Source organism: Crinia signifera, chromosome 4 (assembly GCF_055691185.1).
Source record: "Crinia signifera chromosome 4, ASM5569118v1, whole genome shotgun sequence".
Classification (NCBI taxonomy): Eukaryota; Metazoa; Chordata; class Amphibia; order Anura; family Myobatrachidae; genus Crinia; species Crinia signifera.
The window spans coordinates 234,199,970-234,212,124 of NC_139220.1; the positions used below are offsets into that span (position 1 = coordinate 234,199,970).

The 12,155-nt window shown below is 38.8% G+C and overlaps 1 protein-coding gene across 2 annotated transcripts in view; it reads right to left on the minus strand.

The window, feature by feature from the left end:
- Window positions 1–184: 184 nt before the first annotated feature.
- Window positions 185–12,155, minus strand: part of HDGFL3 (HDGF like 3) — a 36,573-nt gene continuing 24,602 nt past the window's right edge. The window contains exons 6-8 of one of the 2 annotated variants that reach the window (XM_083184004.1): window positions 8,497–8,640; window positions 3,999–4,085; window positions 185–2,788 (exon numbers count right to left, since the gene is read on the minus strand). In XM_083184004.1, the coding sequence (XP_083040130.1) occupies window positions 4,026–4,085; window positions 8,497–8,640 (204 nt within the window). In that variant the 3' untranslated portion in view covers window positions 185–2,788; window positions 3,999–4,025. The remainder of the gene's footprint in view (window positions 2,789–3,998; window positions 4,086–8,496; window positions 8,641–12,155) is intronic. The other variant, XM_083184005.1, reaches the window with a different exon arrangement.

A 12,155-nucleotide genomic window follows, 5' to 3' on the forward strand; every position in this document is an offset into this window, starting at 1 on the left:
CTTCTACCAGTATGATAATTATAATAACTCAGTATGTGACCTCCTGTTGTGAGAATGCATTTAGTAATAAACGGTTCTAGAATGTTTATTGCACTTTACAGGACCTACACATTGTTACCACAAACATCAAAATAATATTCCTTAACCATAAACATATCTTTGTAATAATAACCAACAACGGTACTTACATAAATTTTATGTTTTAATATTCGCGTTACATATATATTGTAGATTAAGTCAACTGTGACCGCAATTATTCCTTACAATCTTTTAACCTTATTTCTGACACACATCTGAGTTTCCATTATGTTAAAACAGCAATACAACTTTATATGCGATGTGTTTCAACTACAACATTGGCGATGCTAAAGATGATTTAGAGAATGACAAGAACAAATACAGAGCAAATGTTTTCACCCTCCCCCCCAAAAAAGGAATGCAATAAAATAAATAAAATCTATTCTCACAATAGCAATAGTATTGTCCACAAGAAAATACATTCTGGAATGACTATTTATTAGTATTAGTAAATAACATTTTTGGGTAAAAATGTAATTCTATAATTCTCCTTAAGTCCAAACATTGATAACTACAGTTACTTTATACTGGGAATGGCTAACAATCTTGATGATTATGTCCCTACCCCTATTCTTTATATCTTCCAAGTTCCATATCAAGTTCTTAGCTGGGGTCTAGCAACAGTGAGAGGGCTGCAGTAAAAATACCAGGCCATGTGAGACAGTATACTAATATGAAGCAATTAATATTAAAAGAGTCATGTTTAATTTAAAAAAATCTCTGTATTGCATGGGCTTCTTTACCGCTTGCCAGTCATGGTCACATCAGATGCAACCAAAACAGGCTGGGCTTTCCCTGACATAGTCGCATCTGATGTGACCAGTCAGGAAGCCCATTTTACAGCTGGCGGAAGATAATAATCTAGCAATCGCCAATCTCAGGGTAGCCCCCTTCTTGTACTCCATGGATAATTCCCTAGTGTGTCCCGCAGGGTAACTGCTGGTCACAGTGATTGGGAAGTCCAGTGACACCCCTCATGCTGGCTTTAGCCATAGTATTAAATAGCAAGGCTACTTTAATGTGTCCTGATCACTGATGGCCAGTGATTGGATAGTGTGTATGTTTGTGTATATATAAAATATATTTTGTCCAGAAAAAAACAAGCCCAGAGGTCATTTTTGTTAGTGAGGAATGAAAAAAGGGCATTTAGATGGATGGATGCAAATATATGTATTGTGCAAACAGCAACATTTGAAATCCGTGTGACTCATTTTTTTTTTGATTGGTTGAGCATGAAAAATAATTACACTGATTAGAAACTTACTGTTTGCAAAATACACATATTGGTTTATTGAATCTAATCCCGGTTGCCCTTTTTTTCATTACTTACTCTCTGCCTCTGTTGGATCCAGGTCACCTCAATCTCTGCTCCTCAATTGCTGCATTTCACCCATCAATCTGTCTGGCCGCACACCACCACCACCCTGTCGCAGCCCTATCTTTGAGACTCCGTCCTGCCCATATTATTTACATAATTTGGTGATTCAGGAAAAAAATCAACAATTTTGGACACATGTTTTGGAGAAAAAAATGACAATCAGGAAATCTAATAATCATGGAAGGTACACAATGTCTGAGTAAACGGAGTATTAAATGAAAGAAGATGGAGAGTCTAAATTGTGGATTATGACTTACTGAGCAGCCGTGCCCAATAAAACTGGCTGATAAAACCCTTTGGGTCTGGTAAGGTGTACTAGGTACCCCCTTAGGTCAGTCAGTATTACAGACACTGCAGATCACAGGTACAAAGTACATCCTCATTTTTGGTTATTTGTTTAAATGTTATAATGGTTTATAAAGTAGCTTTTTCTCATATTTGCTTCCTTTTACTACATTATGAGAACATGTTTCTAGATTACATCTACACATTTTAATACAGAAATAAAAAAAAAGTGCTTTGTATGTAATAGCTGAATACTAGTATTAAGAAAACAACATTCATTTTTCATTAACATTAAATTCCCTTTTTCGTCGCCTCTTCCTCGTACATGTGAAGAATTGTAGCTAATAAGTATAGCCCTACTATTGACAAACCATGTTTCAAAACTGCCTTCTAATTTGTACCGAGAATGTACAAAGATGTTTAACATTAGACAGTAAATAGCATTTAACATACACATAAGTGAGCATGTAATATATTGATTTAACTAATTGTGTACTGTGGGTATTATCAATATCTGCACGCCTTGCCTGCACACACTTCATGTGGAAGATATCAATAACTGAATGCATTCCTATGTAACATCTAATCCGATGATCTACCATACTACATATGTAGTGTTCTTAAACAAATAATACAGGTAAGTACATTTTAGTTTGATCAAGGTAACTAAAATAATTGAGAACCCCTCTCTGTAGTAGAGAGAGTGTAATGTCCCCCTGTAGGAAAATAGATGTATACATGAATGAACTATTACATGATCTCAAGGTTGGAAACAGAATGACATAATACGGGAGGCTGTGAAAACATAATAGTAGCCTGTGTAAAGGGCAACTTCATGTGACAAAATAATGGGAAATGAAAGACTGCCCCCTAGAGGAGATATACTTCTGATGACAGAAAACACAACAAACAGGAACATGGTATTATGTATACAAACTGACAATCTCTTGGTGGCAACAATGAAAATGCGTCGAGTCATATCAAATCCAAGAATACTAAACTGCGGATGATGGACCTCTTCCCACGGTATGCTGTACTTGGTTAGGTCTGAAAAGAAAGCAGACATATCAATTTCAGGACATATACCTCATATATATCCCATATCTGTATAAGAGGCATGCATTAGTAATACCATGTCACGGAGTCTTCTGAAGTGACACACACACAAGTAACTGTAAACAAGTTCATTATATCAGTAACACATTCTAATGGTGTGTACACACGGTGAGATGTGCCTTGAGATGCGATCCCAATACGATCAGATTGGAATCAGATCGCAAGGCACATCCGATTTGCATACAATCTTGACTATATAGTTCAGATTTGCACTATATAGTCAAGGCAGACAAGACTTTCTGCCTTGCGATACGTGAACGCACATAGGGATCGGATCTGCATCCGATTCCGATCCGTTGTCGACTATATCGTCAACATCGGAAGGCAAATTGTACCGTGTGTACACACTATTAGGCATCCGCTTCATTTCAACAGTGTATTGTAGAAACAATTCTATATGCAAGGATGTAAAAATAAAGCCTGTAGGTACAAGTATTGTAATGAGACACCCTGTGCGTGTGAGATTATTCTATAGTCTACAATGTCCATATAGATCAGCAAATATAAATAATTTACATATCCTATTTTACTACCAGGTGCAATATCTATCCCAGAAATCATGATCTGACTCCATTAACTAAATCACAGCATGTATAAGAGGTTAATAATAGGAATAGTAGAACAAAAAGAGCTTTAATATTTGCACTGAGAACACTAAATGTATGAAATATTGTAAAAGGTTCAGGTGTCTTCTTAGCAGAATGTGCAGATAGGTCACCTATAGTTTTGATGCACAGAACAGAATCCTTCTATGATAAAAGGTACGGTAGGAACATAATTTGCACACATTTACCCAAGGAAGGGGATACTTACTAATGAGATAATCATGTTTATCTGCTTTACAATGAAGATCGGGAAAGTATAGTACTCTTATATAATATATAGTTGTTGAGCTATTTACATTGAACAGGGTAAACAAAATTGTATCAAATATTATAATGACTGCAATACAAATCTGTGACTTGCTTTGTTCCAATGAGAGTTGGGAAATAAAAGCCCCTGTTAGGGATTTCATCCAGTGATAAGATGTCGTCTCTTTTACAGTTGTAAGCTTATATGCAATATGACATAAAGACATTTGGTATTTAGATTGTTGCAGTGCCTCAGTTCACGTTACACAGGTAATGGACTGTATGCTCACCAAATCTTGCATGTGTGCCACTAAGAATTATAATTTCTCTTTAGCATCTGTGCATTTCTTACGGGCCCCACCTCTCGCATAAACATTCTGCAGGAAAATCACAGAACACCCGTGTAAATCCTTTTGATCAAGCAGACAATGTTTTGAAGGTGTACTTTTAATGATGGCCATTTTATGAGGCAGTGTAGTACTCCTGCATCTAGAAAAACATTACATTACACATATATATTTCACCAAAACCCTGATCCTGTAGTCACATACATTCAACCCTTTGACTAATAATAAATCATAATAATGCTGAAATAGTAGATGAGCGAAATATATTACATGGAAAATCTGTGTTTATGGAAAGATACTTCAGAATGTATTGGCCACTGCCGCAGTACAAGGTAATCATGCTAAGAAAATGAAGTATACTCATTGCTGTAAATGCTGGCTGCAGGAAAATGATCTGAATGATAGAAAACTCGAAATTAACGACTGCAAAGTTCTGATGAAAGTAATACTAAAGTGCACTCTGCATGTTATAAGTGCCCTTCACTGCTGATTACAATGTGAGGATTTAATGAGGCAAACTTTATTATCTTTCATGTTGCTTACCACTTTCCTATCATTGTAAACCAAAAAAATTCAAGACCAACATTATGTATATTTACAAAGGTTTTTAGATGTAGAGATGTTGCCCATTGCAACCAATTAAATTAGAGATTTCTTCTAAAATGTGCTAGATGGATAAGTGGAATCTGGTACAGTATGTATGTGTGTGTGTGTGTGGTCTTATAAATGTAGTCGCCATGTTGATGATTACCCACAAAAGTGGTCACTATAGTGTGCATTATACTGTAGTAATAAACGAAGTTCAGCTTTGCAAAAATGTTACAGGTGGAGCCCTTACATGGAATCTGACATTCAGAGGTGGGTGCCCCCAATATGAATACATTGATCACTCACAGTTGGTGATGAGTAAAGACACTTATTTCATTTGCAACTAACTGTCACTGGGGGGACAGAGAGTCTTTAATGTCTTGTGTGGACAATAAGGTTCACGGGCTCCTCTAGTGGCTATGTCCTGCGCAAGGCATCTAGAGTTAATATATTCTTATATAAAGCACAAGGAGCTTTGACTTTAGGACAACTGTAAATAAATGTTGTTTTATTTCAGTCTAACGTTGTTTAACCCTGGAACAGGAAGTCACAAATACTTGGCTACAGATATTGATTCTTCTGCAGTGCCCATGCATACGTGTGATTAGGCAGATGGCAGATAATGGGCAGACATGTAATTTGCCTACTACAGGAACATCTTTCTTTTTTCAGCACATAATGCACATAAAGACTAGGCTAATGTCAGGTGATGTTAGCAAAGCTGCATTTTTTTGGACTTGGGGAAGTAGATGAAGCGATTGGATTATGAGATTCATTGTAAGCATCAACTCTGGTCAGTGACCTGTAGTATGGTGTGTAAAATCCTTTTCATTACAGGACTGCTGGTCCTAATTTGCGGATCTGAATTATATGTGGCAATAGTCAGAAACAGTGAAATGAAAATGCAATGCTGGATTAACCATCAATAAATGTATACTTGTTTTTATCCATTTCATTAATTTATTGTATGTAAAGCCACAGAGTGGTACACTCAGCGCACCTCTACTCTTTCCTTTTCCTATCCTATCCAACCTGTACCTTTATTGACAGCGAGGTACGATAGAGGTGCTGCTCTCTATAGCGCATTATTGGGACCACTACCTTCTTTCCATTTCCTATATAAGGGAAACATAACAGCTCAATTTTCACACCTATTTCGAGACCTGGAGCCCAACTCCTACTTACTGGGACTGGCATGCTGGCCCCATAAGGCATGCCCCCCCCCCTTTTTTTTACAAAGAAATATATAAGACTCAGACCATGTATTGATTACCATGGATTAAATGGCATTACGATAAAGGATCGGATTGTCTTTGATCTCTTGTTTTTTGATTGAATTAAGAGAGCCAGAGCTGATAAAATTATATTCAGAGATGGGTGGAAGATGGCATTTGACACCCATGAAGGGCAATACCAATATTTGGTCATGTAATTTGGATTAAGTAATGCACCAGCAGTGTTCCAAAAATAATGAATACCATATTCCAGAATCTTCTGTATAAATAAGTTTTGGTCTATCTACCTCTAGTGGCAAACATGTCAGTGAATGCTTAACCCAATTCCAGAATAACTAACTTTACTGCAATTTGGAGAAATGCATCTTTGAGCAAGAGGCGATTGCATCCTTAGGATACAACATCTTTGGTACCAGTCATGCCAATTGGCATTGTTCTAAAGGGTTAAACGCAATTCAGCCATGCTTTTTTCAATGTTATTTCTCACTTGACCATGGACAAGATTATCATTGGTCTCCTAACACACTGGGATATATTTCAAATAATCTGTATCCCAATGTAACGCTGTTTTTCAAATCGCATAGCTATGCTGAGGATGAAGAGATTCCCAAACTTGTTAATTCAGATAAAGCTAAATGCAAAACCTTAATGCTTCAATACCACTCTCCAGGGGTATTTTCCTTAAGATGAAATCTTGCTCAACATCTGGTATTCCTGCAGCCCACGCCTAGCTCCAAAACATAAGCAATAAGGTAACAGTTACCTTTCTTCAGGATCTGAATGTATTCTTTATGGATAGTCTTTATTGATTAAAAACAGAACACCTTGGACAAGTGGTTTGAGGGCAACAGAGGTGCCAAATTTTTCTTCCCAAGTAACCATGAAATGTCTTGTTCTGACCTTCCTGCCAAAGAGGAAATCACGATTCCTCCTAAATCCAGAGCTGGTCCTATCCTTTTTTCTGCCCTGTAATCTTGTGTCCTTGGAAGCTGAATCCCCATCAAATGATGAGTGCATGCATTAAGTTAGGCAAAATGCAAACATCGCTCAGAACAGAATCGTCACTTCTGATGCTCATTTACTCTAACCGATTATATGCTATAATATGCTTCCTTTATTACTAGGAAGCATGCTGTTATATGGCAAGAAGTCAGCAGCATTTTAGTCACAGTTAAATCTATCTGCTTTAACAATGGAATTTTGTTAACCAGCTATTCTTGATTGCATAAAGAATCTATTTTGACTTTTGCTTATTTCAGATAATTCTGCACATACAGTAATAGAATAGTTAAGGTCCCCCTCTTGCTAAACAGGGCAGTGTCTTTTTTGCCCTTATCACCACATAAGCTTACACCTTTATATGGTATGTATGAGTGATACTTTCTAGCACCAATGTAGTACATTTGCAATAGGTGGCTGATGCTTTATGTAGTTTTGAGGATTAAGGTGTCAGCTTTTCCATTTCTATGCACTGTTACCAAACTGTCTGCCTGAATGATAGGTTTATAGTAATGGCAGTAATATCCTATTATCTAACTCTATAGTGTATGTAATGAGAGCATTGGCTGCCTCTCCAAGTGACAACTGTGCCAGTTAGTAGGAAGCCGCAACTTACTGGCATATATTGGTGAGCTGAGCATTGATATACAGCTGGGCTCAGAGCTGGACATGTCAGTGCTCAGAATTAAATTACCTCTAGACTGATGTGGGTGTTTCAGCTGTCAGGGGTAGCAACTGAATATACGTATGGCCCACTATATACAGTACTGTAAGGACAGCACAGAGATGCAGACTGTCACTGCGAGTAGTAAATAATAACATGGCACGCATATAGTTATACTTAATTTCATTATGAAAATGGAAGAATTGTATCTTGACAATGTTATTACTTAATGCTAAAGTCATATTTCAACATAAAATTTATATTTTACCCTTAAAAAAATCCACTGACAATCCATTGTCTTGCTAATGCAACTATAAAATGTCATCCATGGATTTCAAACAGATGGCTATGGTTTCCCTTAATATAGATTGTTATATAGATGGAGGGGTAAGTACATAATCGGCTAATGAGAAGTAGGTAATGCTACTGATAGTCAACATTACAGTGTATCCCAATATCCACAAATTATATATATGCCTCCTTACAGGTGTACCTGCACATGTGCCCACAATTACTGGGAGCACGTCATTGATTGGTCTATATTTCCAAACCCCTTTACCTCATAAGAGTCATGAGCTGCATTAAAGAACAAATGGATACAAAGACATCTGCATATTTATGTTTAGTGTATACGTATTAGATACTGTGTATCTTGCAAACAAAATGTACAGAATAATGACCGTGAAATAAAGATAGTATTGTTGGTTCATTAAGTAGTCAACCTGTTATACATCCCCTTTAATAAACCTTACATTGCTACTAAAACTGGTTTACACAAGAATGACCCAAAATCAAACTGTGCTATAGCTACAGTATAACACAAGTAGTCATACATATTTACTATAGTATAGCTATTCCCTGCCTGTGAACAGCATGCTGCCTTACTACTCGGTTTGGCAGAAATATGTATGCAATCATACCCCTCTCCTGTACAGAAACCTGGAAGTATTCATACCCCTGCGCTGATTTTCTGCACTTCTGAAGCATTTCTCGTGTCGTTGTCCGCGTCGCCAGCCTCTGACCCGCTCTTGTTGTCTTCATCTTTGCTGTCTTTTTCTCCCTCGTCTACCGAAGATTTCCGAGATAGCTTGGATGGTTTCTGCAATGGTTACAGAATTATAACCTACAAATGTAGTTTAAAACATATATTTCTACACATACAGCACATATCATCACAGTCCATGCTTCACTTATGAGGCAGTTTCTCTATCTTGTATCTGTGTAGATGAATAGATTTGCCCCAGCCATATATCCCCTTACAGTATGTCGCAGCAGGTACCGCTGACACTGTATGTTTTGCCATTACAGATTTTTACACTACAAGAGGTTGCTACCATCCATTTCAACTGCTTATGATGAAAATAAATGAATTCTTGTTTTAATCTTGAGAGAGCTGAAGTGATAGCCAGGTGCAAACTGTGCTTATTTATTCATATATAAAATGATTCAGTGTTCTGTCCAGTTATCCTAAAGATAATCGTTACAGCAAAGTCTATCTTAACTGCAGATTTATTTTGGCAGGTTCCAGAATTAATGAGATAGCACGCTATTAAATCAAATGAAACTACATAGCCAACAGTATATGGAAACCTTTCCTATCAACATATTTGCCCATTTCAGTACCACCCATTGCTCACAGTAGCATAAGCTTACAACTCCGTATTCATACATTAGTAGTAGAATGGATCATGGTGAATAACTCATGGACTGTTAATGTGGCATTGTCATAGGGGGCACTATTCCAGAAAGTCAACATGTCACACTTGTGTACTGCTAGAGCTGTCCTGACAACTGTAAGTGAGATTACTGTGAAGTGGATAGTGCTAGGTGCTCAGCTGCAATGTGTTAGGCTACGCAAGCTCTCCGATTGGGGCTGCCGAGTAATGACGTGAGTAGAATGTGTCACAATGGCTCTTTAGTGGGATGCAGAGAAAGAATCAATATGATCCAAGTAATGGATCCAGCGAAAGGGCTTACATTTATTTCTTCAAGAAACACCAGCCCTGAGAACGTTGATAGTCATTATTTCTGAGGGTCTCCGGTGAAGGCTCTCCGTGTTCAAAGGGAGCATTTGTGGTATGTTTTTGCATTTGTATATATTACCTCCTATATTTGATGCGAGTAGTATGCAATAATACTGTAAAATCAGAACAAGAGCTGTTTGTCAGGACATCATGAATTGGTTCTCCAAGGCAGAGCAACTCCACACAAAACTGAGATCACCGCTGCGCAATGCTAGATGGAACCTTGGGTTTAAATACCAGAATCGCCTGCCTCCGGGCCTTAAGACCAGAAGGGGCACCTGCATGTACAGGAGAACCTGTGTGGTTCACAGTGTGATCCAAGTAAGAACACTGCTCTTCCAACTGAGCTCTCCAGCATAGATAATTAGCTCTATTCTACCTGCTCTACCTGCAGTAGGGGACAGGACTTTTACTGCTTGGTACAGCGGAGCCTACACTACAGCAAGCAACGGTGCACCCACTGCTGCTGGACCATGAGATGGGACCCACTGGTAAACATATTCTGCATGCTGCAGAAGGCTGATTATCATGAGTCTGGCTATGACCCTTCGGCCTTTGTCACACAGTGTATTCATATACATACACACACACACACACACACACACACACACACACACACACACACGGGGTTATTCTAGTTCACTCTTTCTGACAAAATCCTTCTTAGATGGACAAAACCATGTGCACTGCAGGGGGGCAGATGTAACATGTGCAGAGAGAATTATATTTGGGTGAGTTATTTTGTTTCTGTGCAGGGTAAATACTGGCTGCTTTATATTTACACTGCAATATAGATCTCACTTTGAAGTAAAAACCCCACCCAAATCTAACTCTCTCTGCACAAGTAACATCTGCCCCACCTGCAGTGCACATGGTTTTGTCCATCTAAGAAGGATTTTGTCAGAAAGAGTGAACTATAATAACCCCCACAGTGTATGTATATGTGGCCTCAGTGCCTTGTGCTGAGCCTCTCAAGGGCAGCGGCAGCCTGTCATCTCTCTCCCTCTTGTTAATTTTTTTTATGGGGGGTGTGGCCCCATCCCCTCCCAGAGTCCCCGCCCCTCCATTTTCTACCAGGGCCCGGCCGACCTGTCGGCACCCTTGCAGACACACACTTTTTAAACAGAAGGGACGGGGCACAAAACATCAAATTGCCTTCGGGTAACTAGAATGACTGGCACATCTGGTTAGAATGATGTAGAGTACAGTACTATAGTACTCTGAAAAGTGGAAACATGTTTTATGAAGTGACGATGCAAAATCCTCCACCTGCCACTCTGACATATGGATCTGGAATTGAAGAATGCCAGAACACATCATGCCTGTAGCCATATTACCAACTGTATTGTTTAGTGGTGAAAGAATAACAGTCCTGTCCAAAATTACAAAACTTATGTGTATACAATGGAGTCCATTAAAGAAATGGTTTGTAAAGTTTGGCTGGATGCAAATTGACTGGTTGGCACACAGCACTGACTCAACTCCACCGAATACCTTTGTGATGATTTGGAACCCCAACTGAAAATTCAATCATATTGTCCAACATCACTGCTCCTTATCATTAATGCTATTGTGGAGATGGGAATACTCACAGCCATAAAATCTAGTGGGACCAATTACCAGAAGAGTGGGGCCTAAAAGCAGTGGTTTGGGAATGAGATACAGCATATGATTTCTGCAGCATTTACTAGATTAATATGCTTAATAAGGGTTAAAAGGATAAGAAAAAAGTCGTCATCACCCACCACCACCAAATCCATAACCAGCTCTGGCGTCAAAGCTGGGAAACACGCTATGCCCCATACTGGTCTGCCTGTAGCTGAAATACCCAGGGAAATGTGGAACCTCCACCCAAAGGGTGTCCCTTTTTTTGTTTTGCACAGTATTAAGATGCTACATTGAAGAGGGCATGACCCCTTCATACTGTAAGGAAAAACAATATTATTTTAAAATGTCCTATTACCGCCGCACCTTAAGCCCAGAGCGTGTATAGAAGATCCCTGTGCTTTCGGCCTAGGGCTAGCTATCCTTGGGTAGAAAGGATCCCATCTCTTGCGGGGGGGGGGGGGGGGGGGAGGGGGCTCAAAAGACCTGGGGTTTTTACTGTTAACCATTAACACACTTTTTACTATTCCAAAACCTACACAGATCTTAGCGTTTGTGCATTGCTTACACTTTTTCCAGCAGATTGGCGATGGGTTTGCAGATAGATCTGCTGTGTCTGATTTTAAATGACAGTCCATAGTGATCAATGGTATTTAAGACGGCAATCCAATGTCGATACTAGTCGGATTCAATCTAACAACAAATCTCACCTATGGTAAATTTACCCCTAAATAACCTGTAGTTTTCTATCTGTAAAACTAAGAGGGTTATTAAGACCTTATCGCATGGCTGTGAATTCGCAGGTCAGGCGTTAATCGAACAACATGCAGATTTGTGCGGCTCATTGCACAAGAGCATCCTGCAATAAAATCCTGATCCTTTTTTATCACTGGCCGTATGCAAGTTGATTGACAGGAAGCCGGTCGTTTTGGGGGTGGTAACTGGACATTTTCTAGGAGTGTCAGAGAAAACGCAGGTGGGCCCA